Raw genomic sequence first — 17,877 nt, 5'->3', positions numbered from 1 at the left:
ACTACCCCTACCACCTCAATTTGCACGTCAATTTGTCAAGTGACCAGCAGCCTCAGAATTAAATCTATATTTTTTATTCTGTGGTCACTGGGTGAGTCAGTCAGTATTGTGGTTAATGAGGTTTTACTGTAGTTCAGACTTCAGAGCAAGCCTACTCACTCGACACTCAATGGTTCAGTTGAACAGTTGACACTGTGTTCTGTGTTGCATTGTCTTGCTGTGCGTGAATCTACTCTTAAAAAATTCAGTTTTATAAATCTTTGTACATACATATATGTTAACTTATACAATAGCATACCGTAAATTAAAAGAACAAAATTTTCTCAAACCGTGTCCTCCCCCATTGCAAACACAAAGGACGAGTATAACTGCAATAAGCATTTTATACTTTACACCAACCCCGTACGCAGGATGGGTACTCTTTTAGTTAGACACAAATAGTGTTATTAGGTAGTCTTCTGCACTAATTTCATACTAATTCTTACTTTCCTAGAAAGGTGATTGTTTTATTATAATTACTTCTGATTCTAATTGTGGATGCGATCGTTTAAGGCATTGCTAAAATGATGCAATCTTACTGTGAAATACTTGTTGCATGTATTATATTTCAGCAATATGATGATTTTGGTTGACTTCTTGTTTGAAACAATGGTAGCCTTATTAACTGTGTAATAACATACATTAGTGGTAGACCACTGAGAAAAAAGGATTTCACTGAATTTTTCCACTCTATAACCCATTTCTGCACTCTGCCATTAGGGACGTCGACATCAGTCATTTGGCCATAATCGACTGAAATTCACTCCTGATGTCTACAGATTGCACCTGACAACTGCTTATCGCTACCAACGTATATCGATCACTCTGCCAAAAGCACCAATATAGCTTAAATACCCCCGCCGCAGCAAACCTGCAGACTAAGCGAATTTCCATTTGACTGATTTTATTTACACTGAAATGTCTACTTGCAAATATAACATTTATTCCCGATTTAAATAGAATTAGTTTAACAAGTACTTAGGTTTGCTGCATCAGGGAGGGTAAAACTGTTTTTTTTTTGTAAAATGTTAATAGTTAGTAAGAAAAAAACATTTTCCAAATTTGATTAAAATATGTTCATAAACAAGCAAACTACAACAGTTTACTTATTCTCCATAAGAATAACATGGGAATTTTAAATTTAAAATTTTTTGGAATTTTCTCCGTAACCATTAGGCGCATGATAACGCTTCAATATACTAAATTATTTGTTTTTTAAGCTCTACAAAATGGTTTGGAAAGAAATTGCTAAATTTTATGTTTTTTGGGTCAAAAATGGGAAAACCTATTTTTACCCCATAAAACTCCCCGTAAACCCCCGATCCCATGGTCCGATCATGCTGGATCGCGAACTCGTTCGAATAAACGTAGGTTTACACGTTTGTACCAAATTTCATCAAAATAGGATCATTTTTGCTCGAGTTATCGTGCTGACGGGCATATATATATATGCATTTGAACGGATGGTGTTTTTGGCCTCTAGGGACCTCAAAACGAAAAAAAAATCGGTCCAGCGTCCAGGTCTTATTATGAGTACTACGGTAATAGCTTATTCCCTATGTGGGAAATTCGCTAAAAAGCATATAACATTTTTTTCATTGACCTCAAGACCGATGCCAGATCTGAGAGTGCTAGATTATTGGATGTCAGATTAGTGGGTTTTTACTGTATATGCAATTACTTTAGCTATAGAGGTTAATTTTAAGCTGCCTGATATCTGTCTCAGGTGTCTAAAATCCATATATAAAGCCCAAAGTACCCATGAACTTTTGAGAAAACTACAAGTCACACCCCCCCCATACGCTGTACTTAAAATGGTCGTAATGATGAGAAACCTTGTGCAAAACTATCCATTATTTCATAAATTGCCCTTTAGTGTCATAATTGCTTTCCAAAGGGAACTTTCCATATACATAATGTTAAAAATACCTCAGCTGTACTTATTTGTATGTTACTCTTTCAATTTATTACCTTAATAAAATCTGGTGTGATTATTTGTAGTATTACTGTATTCTGTTTTGTTTATTTCAGCTTAAAAAGTAGTTTTATTAATACTTATGAAGTCAAACGGGGTGAAGCCCGTGGGTAACAGCTAGTCTATATAAATCTTGTTTTTTTTTCAATGTCGTTTATTCACTAATTTCAAGTAGTTGTTAGTGATAAAAATATTTTTCTTCGTTACATAGGCCTATAATTTTATGTTCAGTGGTTGGATAATGTAAAAATTGCATGATCTCAAAAAGGAGTATTTTTGGAATCCTTCAGAAAAATTACATATTTCAAATAACCAAACGTTTTTTGCTCGTTAAAAAAATATTTGTATACATTTTATACAATTTTTAAGATTCACAACTAAATTTATATAAGTGTTACCTAATTTTGTTAAATGTCTATACACAAATGTTATGACAGACAAAATTTATGCAACTATTAGCTATAACTAAGTATTATTAGTCTCCAGTATCTATAATTTCTTTATCTAATACTCTTTACAAAAGATCAAACAAATCAGAGTAAAAATCACAGGTAAGTTTTAAAGATACAGAGAGAACAGTTTACACATTAAACACCAGAGCATGCAGGATTCACAGTGTATAACTATTGGGTATAGTTATAATTATAAGTACGGTTTATAAGCACGTGCAAATACCAGTGACTTTGATTAGTAAAATTAGGATTCCCATCTTAGTGTAGTAATCTGAAGCCTGTTAGCGACTTTTTCCTATTTTTATATGTTTAATGGTTGTTAAGAGTGTGCTGATGTTGACTTATGTAGGGTTTATTTTTATATGGTGAATTCAACGATAGGTGCTTCACTGTTTGTTTGTTATACCTGAGGGAAAGCTATTGTTTGTAACTAAATAAGTTAGTTTTATTTCATTGCAATATTTCTAAGAAAATCTTACTAACAAGAAACAATTAGTGAAGACCTCTGGACGGAGCTGGTGTTAAAATTTCTTCAGCTTTCAAAAGGAAGGTCTTTGGGGGAGTATGATTTATCTATACTAACTTAGAAGGTGAATCCAAATATAGGAAAACATAGCTGTGTATTATTCTTTGGCAAAACTGAGGATAAACAAAGGGTTAATCCATGGCCTATTGTACTGAAGTCATCCTATAAACACAGACTGCTTAAATTATTTTAGTTTATGACAAGACAAGTCAGAGAGTCATGATCTCATAAACTCTACAAAATCACCAACCTTTTGTAAGTGATAGTCGATCATCACACTTTTTTGCACTGTTTACATCAAATTTACGATAAAGATAGTAGCATATAATATAGCTAAATTAAACTAAATAATTTTGTTATAGTTTTACACAAAAATACACGATCAACATCTATAGTCAACGGTTAGACTAAGGATAACTCAGTAGTAGTTAAATCACTACAACCAATAAAGCTATTAAAAATACATTCAAAAAATCAAACTGATAAATTTCAATGAAAATAAGTAAAATGTGATGCAATCACAGTAGTTGAAGAAATTAATAAAGGCCTAACCACAAATATATTTGCAATTTTTAAATACATTTTAAGACGAAAGACAAAATAAATATATAAGTTCTAATAAATTTCCTACTAGCTTCATGTTAAATAAACTTCATCTACAATCTTTGATAACTACAAAAATCACATTGGAGAGTAATCTAGCTGCACATATAGTTGTCTTACCCCAGCTGCAGCAAATATCATGTGAGTATGACTCACCACATACTTGGCATCTGCTGCTTTGGAAACTTCGAGTTTAAGAGCACCAACATAAACATCACTACAAAGTGTCCAAAAATGTTGTTCTTGGATGCTATAAACTCCCGCCAGCTGCATTACCTTTTGATAGCACTGGGGTAAAACGTGATCCAATGTTGGTGGTTGCCTTTGCATCAAAATCTGAACGGATTCTTTGATGAGCGCCAATACACTAAGAGCAATAAGGATAGCGATGAACATGGAGCAGATGGGGTCAGCAATCATCCATCCGAACATTTGCATGAGGACAGCTGATATGATAACACCAACGCTACCGAGGGTATCGGCAAGGATGTGCAGAAAGACACCCTTCATGATCTGTGAGTTGCCACTGGAGAGCTCATGAGAGTGTTCATGTGCGTGGGAGTTGCCCATGAGTAAGCTGTGGTGGCCTCCATGGGAGTGTCCGTGGTTAGTGGTCGCTCCGTGAGAATGACCGTGACCATGAGACCCGCCTCCGTGAGAATGCCCATGACCGTGTTGAAATGCATATATCCCCACGAGATTCACCAATAGTCCTAAAACTGATACCACAAACAGTCTCTCATGTTTCACTTCGGGTGGTTCGATAGCACGTTCTACAGCTTCAGACATTATGAAAAACGCAATGAAAAGCAGGAATAATCCGTTCACAAATCCAGCAAGAACTTCTGCTCTCACATAACCGTATGAATACTTGTCATTTGCTTTCCATTTTGTTATAACAGATGCTGCTAGCCCGGCTAATAATCCAGTACAATCAAAAAACATATGAAATGAATCTGAAATTAGACCCAAACTATTTGACCAAACACCATATACAAGTTCTACAAACGCAAATGACAAATTTAAAATCAGAAACAAAAATAAGTTCCTCGAATTTCGATCAGAAAAAATCAACCTCATCCATCCGTGGAGCTTTTCTTTGATCTTGTGGGTGAAGGACCGAGACGAATCCTTGTGGGTAAGAGGCAGCATGTCTATAAGAATTAAATCAGTCCACCTGAAAAATGAAAAAATTCAATTAGTCAATAAGACTATCAGTCAATTTCTTACTTTCGGCAATCAGCTGAAAGCACAAAATCAAAGAGACAATTAATATTTTTCACGCTTCTGAAATCGGTAAAGTTATGAAAGTTAATCTTTAGGCCTAGTCAAACAACTATGGTTTGCAAAGAGATAGTTTGTCCATAGTAAATCTTTTGTGTGTAATGTGTAAGACAACTTTTAAGTTATATGTAAATGTGTAACATGTTACACTAATTATATACCTCCGAGGTAAATGTGCCTAAATTTAAAGAAATCAAACTAACTCCTCCATTAGGATACAATGAGAAAAACCAGTCTTTTTTTAAGCCGAACTGACATTTGAAAGGGTATTTTTAGTGTACAGCAATAATTAAGTAGTGTACTAAAAGTAATGTAGGTAGGCCTAAGCTTCTAGCGTCAAAAAATTACACAACTTTAGAAGGTAATAGTGGAATAATAGAAGATCAAGTAGTGACAATGCTGTCATCTTAAACAAACTAGCAGTATAATGTCGATAATACTGATCAATTGGGATCGTACCCCATCCAGATTACCAAACTTATGTATATTGTTCAAATTACCTTATGAATAGACAACCTACGCCATTATAATAAATTCAAAAGAAATTAGTAAAAACTTTAGCGTAGACCTACATTATGCCTAGGTGTCCAAGACAAAAGCAAAATATTTTCAGTAGGTATTAGGTAATATTCACGTAACACTAGGCCTACCGCTACACATAAAAGTGTGCATTTTAAGGCAAAAATGAATGAAGTTTAGTTTTAAATTAATGATAGCCTAAGACAGTATTATTAAGTTATCAATGTTATGGCTGAGTAGCTGAGTGGTTATAACTTAGTTCTTCCCTAACAATAAAAAAGTTGCGGGTTTGATCCTGAGAAAAGTCAGTAGCTTTTAGAAGGTTCGAAACTGGACCTAGTCGTTCCTGATCATTGGGCTTTAAATAAATGATCCTGGCTTAAGAATCAGCTAATCTTAGTAGAGGTGAGTCGCTCGGTCAAGACCCGTTCAATTCGAATGGGTCACCTAAGTTAACGAGTGATCCGGATCACACCGACCAAAAAGACCCGTTTGGTGGTGCTACATTTCTTTAACTTTTTATTCGTTCAAAGACCGATTGAAAAGACGGAGATGACTGGTGTGGTGAGTGGTGATTGGAACCTTTGACTGACTGTAGGCCTATAAGACTATGAGTGAAGAACTAACTGAACCAATAGTTGAGCATAAATAAGTATTCGTGTTGTGATTAAGTTTAAAACTCTGTCCACTCCAAAACGTTAGAGAATGGGATCAAGCATAGCCTAAACGTAAATTCATACTGACAATAAATTCAACCGGTAGAGTCATATCTCAAGGTTTGTAAAAGTAAGGCTATTTACAAATTGAATTAGAGAATTCCAAGTAGGCTAAAAAATAATTTGTCTTTTAGTTTTGTGCCAAAATAAGAATCACTAAACATGTTGGTTTTATACCGGTATTTTAAATATAATTTTATTATTTGAATATTTATAATTTAATATCTCAACTGATTATCAAAATCCTGTCTGAACAATCCAAAGTTCTGTGATCCGAAACTAACCAGGTCGACCAATGAACGAAATGATTGATACAAGTGATAGGCCTACAGACACAACTGGCTTACCGGGTCATTTTAAGGGCCATTTAGAACGGGTTGAGACAGTAGATGAGTATCACAAAACCAGATTACTAAGGTGTTCCGAACTTCCCATCTCTAGATCTTAGTCAGTGACAAAGCTACATGGATCATCACACTTCATTCTACACTCATAGCCTATTTGGGGTAAAATATGAACCTAGGTCGTGTCACAATCACAATTGGTAGGTAACTTAATAATTCTGTGATAATAATCAACTGATCTTATCCCCAAAAAATTATTATACCCTAAGTTAGGCCTGAGGTAAATGGAGTACAGTTCTGCAGAGCACCTGTGATAGATTATCGGATGAATAACGTTTACCGGTACCTATATATTGATAATTAATTATCCGATTCAATACATCATTCCTATGTTTTTTCCCACTAAGTTAGGCAATGTACACATCGAATTGTACCTTACTATGTTTTTGACAACAGGATATGAACCCGTTATTTGTTTTAATAATAGTTTTAATAATAATACCGATAATAAGAATACCAGTAAATAACTTACCGGTAATATATTACAAAAAACTAATAATATTTACATTAATGAAAAAAAAAAACAAACAACTAAGTTAGGCCTAAGTAGCCTATGTTACTTATACCACTAACAAACTCAAGCCTAGTTATCATTTTGCTTTTCACAGGATCAAACATTGTTTTTTTTTAAATTCAACGCGATCAACATTAAGTTACTGGAACTGTTAATACCTGCATAGGATTATAAAATTAATTGTTTCCTCATTTTTGTTGTAATTAGGCGTAGGCCTACCTAGGATATACCGTAATTAATTTTATCTAAGGTTAAGGATAAAATATACACAAAAAGCTTTTTTGATACGTGTTTGTTAGCCTATTGTTTTTATTTATCATAACTTATGGTTAAAAATAGGGGTACACTTCCATATCTGTTGGCACAAACAACTGAATGAAAATATTGATTGATATATCGAACTAAACAATCGAATAATCAATATTACTCATTCGGTTGTTTGTGCCAACAGATACGGAAGTGTACCCAAAAATAGTCGAACTTTAGAATATTAATACCAAATCAGATACATGTTGATATAGGTAGCCTATATCGTTGTTCATCCAATAATATATCTCGCAGGTTGTCTGCGGACGTGCGGAACTGTACCCGGTAAATGACCTAGGACAGCTGGGTACAGTTTCGAACCATCAAAAAGCTATGGAATAGACCTATTATGATTGGTTTAGGATTCTGGCTTCACTCAGGCAGCTATCGTGGAGAAGAGAAAATCAAATTTAGGCCTAAAATTGGAACTTTTAAAATAAGCAGGAACCTAATCTATTGTCATGACTGCATCTGGTAGGCCTAGATTTGATATGTCCTAAAAGAAATCGATCAAAGTAAGGTAAAAATACATTCGTAACCTGGGACTTATTTTATTGCATTAGCCTAGGCCTATTCAATACAGCTTGGTGAGATATCGTCCATGTTTTAAGCATATAAATATAACAGCCTTCCCATAATTTAATGTAAACTAGACCTATTGTAAATCTCAAGAAACACTTTGTTTGACTTACTTGACAAAAACTCGTACTTGTACTGTACTGAAGATAATAATCGAATTATGCCATTTTCAAACACTTAACGATAGCACATTTAATTAATTGTAAAGAATTTATAAAATAAAAGGTTAGATTGACAAGTGTAATATCGGCGAACTAGTCCACGCTGTCATCTTTATTTATCTATTTTTTTTATCACTTGAGTGTACTACCATACAGCTGTAGCCGGCGCAGTTGTTTGCCACGATGCAGAAAAATCAGGCAGTATAATGCCAAAACTGACAATGAGAAAATAGTGTTACCATTGAATTTAGATAGGGAGATTGCTTGCATCGCCACCTTTAGCTCTAGGCACTAGGCAGTTGCCTTAAAAGTGGCAACGTCACAAGTAGTGTTGTTACAGCTGTTTTGTTTGGAGGCAGCTTATGGTATTTGTGTATTTTTTTAATAATACGAAAGCTTGGTTACTGGGCTATGAAAATATTGACTCCATTTTAGATGTATGTACAGCAATAGATTTTCAATTTATATTTTTTGGTTTTCAATTCTATATGTTTTATTTTCAATCTTTTAATAAATTTATATTTATACATTTTAAAAAAAAATTGAGCTGGTGTCACATGTCTGCTATGTTATCTTATGGGACGTCTGGTGCTAAATAACACTACTTGTGACGTTGCCAATTCTACCAGGCCACGGCCGTAACATATTACGCAGCGCTGAAAAGGAGGGCGAGGGAGGTATTCGGCTTAGCATTATAAAGAGCAAGAGGGGTTTCAAGATAGTTATGACTTAAAACATACTCCCCTAGTAGATAAATCCATATAGGAGCTTTGAGACATAGATAAAACATACTATATTAGACTAGGTTATGCATCAACGACATACTATATAAGACTAGGTTTATGCTAGCATAAAAAAGCAAGAGACTCTGCAGCATTTATTATGGATATGGCCATGCTACGAACTCTTCAGGAAATCATGCCCAAAGGAAACTCTTAAAGAATATAGAACTAACATTGCAGCAGCTCTCAGCTCCAAAAATGTCCAACTTTTCAATGAAATGGCTGCACTTTACTTGACGTCCTACACTCATTCGATTGTTTCTTTCGACATATCGTTTTGGTTAGTTAGGTTAGGTTAACCTTACCTAACTAACCAAACGATATATCGAATGAAGCAATAGATTAATCGATATATCGATCGATATTTTCATTCGAATGAGTGTAGGACGTCAAGTAAAGTGCAGCCAATGAAATTAACAATTATTAATCGTCACATCACTTTGTCCATTTTTGAGATTCATCATCCAAGGTCCCCTCCCCCATTCTGGGTTAGGTAACCTGAGGGGTGCCAGCCACGGATACCCTTAACTCTAGGCCGTGGCCTGGTAGAATTGGCAACGTTGCAAGTAGTGTTGTCTAGCGCCAGACGTCCCATAAGATTACATGGCAGACAGGTGACACCAACTCATTAATTTGCGTATTACATATTTAAATTTAAATTATGAACATAAATTTAATAAAAGAAAACATTTATAATTGAAAACCAAAACAGTATTTAAATTGAAAATCTATTTTTATACATTTAAAGTGGAGTCAATATTTTCATAACCCAGTAACCAAGCTTTCATATTCTTAAAAACGTACACAAATACCATTATAGCTGCCTCCAAACAAAATAGCTGTTACAACTCTACTTGCGATGTTGCCACTTCGAAAGCCGCGGCCTGGAGTGAAAGGCGGCCGTGGTCGTAACAGCTGTGTTGTTTTGGAGGCAGCTAATGGTATTTGTGTATGTTTTTAAGAATATGAAAGCTTGGTTACTGAGCTATAAAATATTGACTCCACTTTAAATGTACAGATATAGACTTTAACTCCAGGCCACGGCCTTCGAAGTGGCAACATCGCAAGTAGAGTTGTAACAGCTGCTGTTTGGTTTGGAAGCAGCTAATGAATGGTCTTTGTGTATTTACGAAAGCTTGGTTACTGGACTGTGAAAATATTGACCCCGCCTTAAATGTACAGATATAGATTGTCAAATCATATTGTTTTGGTTTTCAATTCTAAAAGTTTTATTTTTAATATTTTAATAAATATATGTTTACAAATTTAAATTTAAATAAATAAAGTGAGAATTAATGAGCTGGTGTCACCTATCTGCTGTGCATACTTGGGAATGACGAATAGAAATTCTAACGAATAACAATATTCGTTAGGTTTTAGGCTAACTTATATTTTATTCGTTAGTTTTAAACTAATTAACTTATAACTTCTATCAGTTACTTTTTACGGGACAAACTAATAACTTCTAACCAGTTAGAATTTTTGAATAACTTTTCCAAATATACGGAAGCGTCTTATAAATACGGGTTATTTATTTTACGTGATCAGTGAGGGTTGCGTGCGGCTGTGAGAGGTCAGCGCCCTTGTAGACAAAAACAACGTGAGAATGGGGAAGAGAAAGTCAAAGTCCAGTTGCTTTGGAATGCAGTGGCCCGTAGGGTAGAAGGGCAGTGACGGCCAATAACAACACCCGAAGCACTTGGGGGCGGGAAGGAAGAATGTTTGTTTGGTGATTGATATACAATCTAAAGTGTCAAAACATATTGTCTTCAGTTGATGTTCATTATCTGACAGTGACAGGTTTTAAATCATTTGTCTCTGTTGTAGTAATGTAAAATGTGACAATGTTTGATTAGAACACAAGTACTAGGGGAGCGAGCATTGCTCGAGGTGTTTTATTTATTCATCAGGTAAAAAATAGAGCTTATAAGCCTACAAATATTTTCAGTTTTACTACGAATAATTAAGTTGTAAAATCAATTCGTTTTCGGTAGACATCCACTCATCGTTAATTTACCTAACCAACTTTTTAATGTAGACAAGCAATCTAATCTATATATAAAATAGATATATAAATTATAAAATCTATATACTAGGTGGCGTTCGCAGAGGCATCCACAAAATTGAGCGGAGTCATCAAGGGTTCTTATTATATTGTTTTTGTCATACTGCAGTAAAAACAGTCGTTTTTAATGCATGCGTTGCGGGTCTAAAGTAGCATTTTTACTCTTTAGGGAGTAAAAATAGTTGTCAACTCAGTTATATATTTCTATTGTAAACGGTTGCATTTATCGAAATATGTATCGATTCGTGCTTAGTAATCATTTTAACCTACAGTCTACAGTCCCTTACCCTATCATTTTAGCATTGCAGATACATTAATCCATTCCCACACTCAACACTGCTCACCTTTACTACTTCCTTCACCACCCCCTGAGTGAAAATTTAAAAACGTACGTTTTCATGTCCCTGGCCTTTTACTTCGTAGATACTGGATTTGTAGTTTATTATTATGTGTTTTAATATTTTTTGGGACGGGGGCAACATGTTACACACATTTATTTGGTTTTAAATAGGTTCTAGGTATTTTTTTCGTATTTTTAAAGTCTCGAAATTCACGACCATGACGTGTCCCTAGGGTACATTTTCCAACTTTCACGCTGTTTTTAGACTAATTATTCATGCCGAAATATATAAAGCCACATTTTTATGTCATCAATGGTTATTAAACTTACAAAAAAGGAGCATATTATAATTTTATTGTCATTGCAGACTGACTACCATGACAAAATAAGTCTGTCCCTCGATTTGGCGTCACGACCATTTGGGAAAAATTTTCAACTTTGGAGCACGACAGTGGCAAGCCTGGCGACGATGGAGTCAGTTGGTTTTAGAGACTAGTTCGGGGTGTACGTCAGGATTGTTGTGCCGGTCGTTTTGAGTTGAAAGGAGGAATTACAAGATTAATAAAGGAAAGATTGTGTTTTTTGTAATTTTGGTGTGTCCATGACCGTACGTAGCCATTCGATGAAGTAGACATGGTATTAATTTTGGTTTATAAGATATTTCAATTGCTAGATTAACCTAGAAGTCCACTTTGTATCCTCGAACATGAGGTGCAGGGCTACCGCCAGAACAGAGCCAAATAACACGTAATTTCACGACCAAAGTTTCACGACCATCGCGGTTTTTTTCACGACCAATCCAGCCTTATGGATTATAGTGTGTTTGGTCGTGACAATAACTTTAGTATAATTGTAAATTGGACAGTTTAGTTCAATTGAAACACGTAGTTTTATTATAACTAACAGTATAATTGAAGGATTGTTTGGAAAGATTTTAGATTATTCCAGACAATTCACGACCGTACCGCTTGTCCCTGACCATCACGTTTATGATTTCTATCATAAAAATTTCAAAAATTAAAATATCGTCATATTTAAATGTTTTATACACAAAAGAAGCACACCTCTATACAAACATAACGATTTTTCGGGTCTCAGGTAAGTTTTTTCGGAGTAATACAAACTTAAAAATATTTTATTGGCTTTTTTCTATTTTTTGAGTTTTTTTCATTTTTTTCTAGAAAGACCAAATATACCAAAAGCTCAGTGACCTTTTTATTGTATAATGGTCATGAAAGTAAATTAGTTTATAGCAAAACATAGTTATAAAAATAATATTAACTATTTTTAATATTCATTTAAACGTCCGTTATGGTCGTGACAGGATTTTGTGTTTTTCTACTAAAGATGCTCTTTAAAAAGAAAACTACCAAAGATATTGCGTTACCATGGACATTTTATGAAACTTCAAATGTTAATGAAATAAAAAAAATAATAAAAGTTTTGAAAAAAGGGGGAAAAAATTTCCAAAGTGCTTTTCCTGAAAACGTACGTTTTTAAATTTTCACTCCCCTACGTCGTGGACCTGTTTCCTTCTCTTCCCATAGCATTTTAGGATTGCAGATACATTAATTTAATGTAAAAGACAGTTCCCACACTCTGCACTGCAAGTCTTACTACTTCCTTCACCATTTCCTATGTTATCGACCTGTGTCCTTCCCTTCTCATAGCATTTAAGTATTAGATACATTTATCTAACTGCCCAAACGGTTCCCCCACTCTGCACTGCCAGACTTTACTACTGCCTTCACCACTTCCTACGTAATGGGGCCTGTTTCCTTCCCTTCTCATAATATTTTAGGATTGAAGATACATTAATATAACTGCTACAGACGGTTCTCACACTATGCTCACACTTCATACTCATATGTTCATACTTTACTACTTCCTAAGCCACTTCCTACATCGTGGACCTGTTTTCATCCTTTCCATAGCATTTTAGTATTTTAGATACGTTAATCTAATTGCCACAAACATTGCCCACACTCCGCACTGCTAGCCTTTACTACTTCTTTCACCATTTTATATGTCGTGGGCATGCTTCCATCCCTTCTCATAGCATTTCAGCATTGCAGATACATTAATCTAACTGCTACAAACGGTTTCCAGTTCCCACACTCCACACTGCTCACCCTATTTCCTTCACCTCTTCTTAGGTCGTGGACCTGTTTCCCTCTCTTCCCATAGAATTTTAAGATTGTAGATACCTTAATCTAATCGTCAAAAACAGTTCCAACACTCTGGACAGCTCGCCTTGACTACTTCCTTCACCAATTCCTACGTCTCGGACCTGTTTCCCCCCCTTCCCTTAGCATTATTGGATTGCAAATACCTTAATCTATTGGTCATAAACAGATCTCACACTCCGAACAACTCGCCTTTACTACTTCCTTCACCACTTCCTACGTCACGGATCTGTTTCCCTCCCTTTCCATAGCATTTTAGGATTGCAGATACTTTAACCTAATCGTCATAAACAGTTCCCACACTCCGGACATCTCGCCTTTACTACTTCCTTCACCACTTCCTACGTCTCGGACCTGTTTCCCCCCTTCCCTTAGCATTATTGGATTGCAAATACCTTAATCTATTGGTCATAAACAGATCTCACACTCCGAACAACTCGCCTTGACTACTTCCTTCACCACTTACGTCGCGGACCCGTTTTCCTCCCTTCCATAGAATTTTAGGAATGTGTATACCTACATCTAATCGTCATAAACAGTTTCCACACTCCGGACAGCTCGCCTTGACTACTTCCTTCACCAATTCCTACGTCGCGGACCCGTTTTCCTCCCCTCCCATATAATTTTAGGAATGTGTATACCTAAATCTAATCGTCATAAACAGTTTCCACACTCCGGACAGCTCGCCTTGACTACTTCCTTCACCACTTCCTACGTCGCGGACCCGTTTTTCCTCCCTTCCCATATAATTTAAGAATGCAGATACCTTAATCTAATTGTCATAAACAGTTTCCACACTCCGGACAGCTAGCCTTGACTACTCCCTTCACCAATTCCTACGTCGCGGACCCGGTTTCCTCCCTTCCCGTAGAATTTTAGCAATGCTGATACCTAAATCTAATCGTCATAAACAGTGTCTACACTCCAGACTGCTCACCTTTATTACTTCCTTCACCCATACCACTTCCTACCTCACGGAACTCAAGCTAGTGTCGTCATTTGATTATATTTATGATCCATACCGTTTCTGTTCTAATATCTGTGAATTAATGCTATCAGCTATTTCTTTATCTACTGCATTCAAAAGTCAACAGCTGATCATATGTTTTTGTTTATGTGTCAAATACTGCTTCCATAAGGATTACATTGAAACTTTGAGACCCAGTGGGGCGGATTCCTGAGAGACTTTTTTAACGCCATATAGATGTTGGCACTCACCGATATGGTCTTTATCACTATGCAAAATTTGAAAACGATTGATTCAGCCGTCTAGGAGGAGTTTGCGTATTACGAAATGCATAAGAGTCGACGTATAAGAGCTTCGCTCGCTTCGCTCGCTCCGCTCAATAAATTATATATAAAATGTATATAAAATTTTCGCAATAAGCTTAAAAATAAAACTTATGTCACCTATAACATCTGTTAGGTATCTGTTGACCGTTATTGCGTTAGTCACTGGAATCGCGGAAGTCTGACACTAAATAACCCTACTTGCGACGTTGCCAATTATTCTACCAGGCCGCGGCCTGGAGCACGGCCACCTTTAACTCCAGGCCGCGGTCTGGTAGAATTGGCAACGTTGCAAGTAGTGTTGTCTAGCGCTAGACGTCCCATAAGATAACATAGCAGACAGGTGACACCAACTCATTAGTTTGCGTATTGTTAATTTAAATTTATGAATATAAATTTATTAAAAGATTGAAAAAAATATATAGAATTGAAAACCAAAACAATGTTTAAATTGAAAATCTATTTTTGTACATTCAATTGGAGTAAATATTTTCATAGCCCAGTAAACAAGGTTTTGTATTGTTTAATAATTCACAAATTACCATTAGCCGCCTCCAAACAAAACAGCTATTACAAGCCTACTTGCGATGTAGCCACTTCGAAGGCCGCGGCCTGGAGTTTAGGAGGTGGCCGTGATTAACCATTGTCATAGCACAGAGAATAGAGTGGTTTCACTGATTAAACTACAAACTGTATATCTCGAGGCTGCATGAGTTTTTAAAAGATATAACATAGCCTAGCCTAGACATGTCAGCTTACAAAAAAAAAATACCAGTTCGTGTTCTCTGTTGTGGTTGTCTGTTCTGTTGTTGTTTCGTTGTTCCATTATGTTGTTATTATTATTGTTCTAAATTTTCATTTTTGTCATTTTGTATATATTTTTTTCAGGGAAATATTTTAAAACTAAATCTGTTGATGGATAGAGCTGAACAGATTTAAATACAATTGTGGTTTTAAAAAGAAACCCTATCTCTTGAAGAATGTCAAGGTTAAGAATTGTATCAATAAACAAAGGAAAAGGTTAAGGGAGGGTTTGTCAGGAGCTTGTGGAATAAAAAAATAATGAAAAATACCATGATATTGAATTACCCTGATAAATTAGCCCTTCATTCCATCGTAAGCACATTCTTTGGGTGTGTGGTGCCAATTTTAATTCTCCCATTACACATATTTATTATTTATAATTTTTGGTGTAATAGTAATAAAGTAGTCAATAAGAACTTGTGCTCTTGTTCTTGTTGGGATTCCATATTCAAAGGTAGGTCAAACATAAGCTTGAAAATCAAATGTAGGCTAACTTATATCCTTGAGGTAATAATAGACAATAGACAACATTATTTATCCATTCAAGTAGGCCTACATAGTACAATCAAATAGTAACAATCATAACAATACGGTAATAATAACAAGGGTAAAATTGAACTCCAGTACAGAGTAGGGTCAAGCTATCCAAAAGTGTTACACTCCCACCGATGTTGTTTTGTTTGGGATAGGCCTGCACGCCAGGGTGCACACCATCCAGGTTTTCTTGGTCTCATTTAACTTAGCTGCAGTTTGTTTGCCTGGAACCACAGCTCCACATCCTTCAAATTGTCTTTCGCTTGCTTGTTGCAAGGATCGGTGTTCTTTCTCTGGTGTACAAGTTAGTGTCGTCAGCGAAGAGCACGAGATTTCCTTACCACCCCAGGTCGTTAATGACAGTCAAGAATAGGAACAGCCCATGAACCGAGCCTGAGGGACTCCATGTAGAACCTCCCTTTCAGCGGATTTCACACCTTTCAGGTCAACCACTTGTCTCCTAGCTAGGGAGTTACTGAGCATGGAGAGAGCTTTACGTCTTATACTTAAAGCAGAGAGTTTGTCAATGAATTCCATGAGGGACACAGTCGAACACTCAACTCAGATCACACAGAGTGAGGTTCCAGTGATGTCAATCAGGTTTCAATATATAATTATTGTATAGGTAGATTATATATTGTAACTTGACATATCCAATGTATTCAAAAGAATATCTAATGGAAATAAAGATCTTATCTTATCTTATCAGTGTCTTCAAAAGCATTTGCGATTGCATCAGCAATGATTGAAACTGCTCTAGTAGTAGACCTGTTCGTGCCGGTTTCGAAAACCGTGCTGTGAGCTACAAAAAAGATTGATGGACTCAAAGTAATTGCAGGTTCGCTTCTTGATCACTATATTAAGAACCTTGCCAAGGACAGGCACCAATAATAAGATAATTCTTTAGCTAGAACATCAGAGTCTCCTTATTGTATATTGGCACTGTCCGTAGGATCTTCATGAGGGTGGGGAACTGGGGAAGATTCCCTGTTGCAGGCTATCTTTGATAGCAAAGGTGAGTGGTGTAATGATGACTTAGAGCTTGGTAGTTCACCCATAGAAGTCGCGGCTCATGGTGCTCTTAAGCCTACTTGTAATCTTGTAATTTGGATTATCATTTTTCAGGAAGGTAATATAAATACCCCCGCCGCAGCAAACCTGCCGTCTAAGCGAATTTCCATTTGGCTGAATTAATTTTTAATCCATCTATTTAAATAACATTAGGTTTAACGAGTACCTAGGTTTGCTGCTACAAGGAAACTAATAAAGTGTGTGTTTTAAGTAAAATAATTATTGCTTAGTAGAAAATGAATATATTTGCCAAGTTTGATCAAAAGATATCCATAAACAAGCAAACTACAACATTTTACAATATTCTCCATAAGAATAACATGGGAATTTTAAATTTACAATTTTTTTAGTTTTCTCCCTAACTAATAACTGTACAAAAACACTTTGATATACTGAATTGTTTGTTTTTTTAAGCTCTTTAAGAAGGTTTAGAGAAAAATTGGGAAATTTTGTGTTTTGAGGGTCAAAAGTGAGAAAAACCAATTTTTACCCCATAAAACCCCCCATAAAACCCTGTTCCCATGGTACGATCATGCTGGATCGCGAACTCATTCAAGTTTATCCCGCCTTACACCTTCAAACCAAATTTCATCAAAATCGGATAAATATTACTCAAGTTATCGTGTTCACGGACACATATATATATAAATCTATATATATATATATCTATATATATATATATATATACATATATAAAAATTTGAACGAATGGTGTTTTTGTCCTCTG

At 35.6% G+C, this 17,877-nt stretch overlaps 1 protein-coding gene across 1 annotated transcript; it reads right to left on the bottom strand.

Annotated features, from left to right (window-relative positions):
* Positions 1-3,067: 3,067 nt before the first annotated feature.
* On the bottom strand, positions 3,068-8,184 carry LOC128988392 (zinc transporter 7). Its single transcript, XM_054409647.1, has 2 exons — positions 8,031-8,184; positions 3,068-4,772 (listed from the first exon to the last, which is right to left on the bottom strand). The coding sequence occupies exon 2, from the start codon at positions 4,745-4,747 to the stop codon at positions 3,674-3,676; it is 1,074 nt and encodes a 357-aa protein (XP_054265622.1). The 5' UTR covers positions 4,748-4,772; positions 8,031-8,184; the 3' UTR covers positions 3,068-3,673.
* Positions 8,185-17,877: the final 9,693 nt, after the last annotated feature.

The sequence above is a fragment of the Macrosteles quadrilineatus genome, unplaced genomic scaffold (genome assembly GCF_028750875.1).
Source record: "Macrosteles quadrilineatus isolate MER2022 unplaced genomic scaffold, UCM_ALF_1.0 Scaffold_1__1_contigs__length_201487025, whole genome shotgun sequence".
In the NCBI taxonomy this organism is placed as follows: Eukaryota; Metazoa; Arthropoda; class Insecta; order Hemiptera; family Cicadellidae; genus Macrosteles; species Macrosteles quadrilineatus.
This window is presented reverse-complemented; position numbering and strand designations above follow the sequence as displayed.

Excerpts from the sequence above, each read along its gene's own strand:
- LOC128988392 (XM_054409647.1), bottom strand. The coding sequence starts at position 4,747 with ATGCTGCCTCTTACCCACAAGGATTCGTCTCGGTCCTTCACCCACAAG.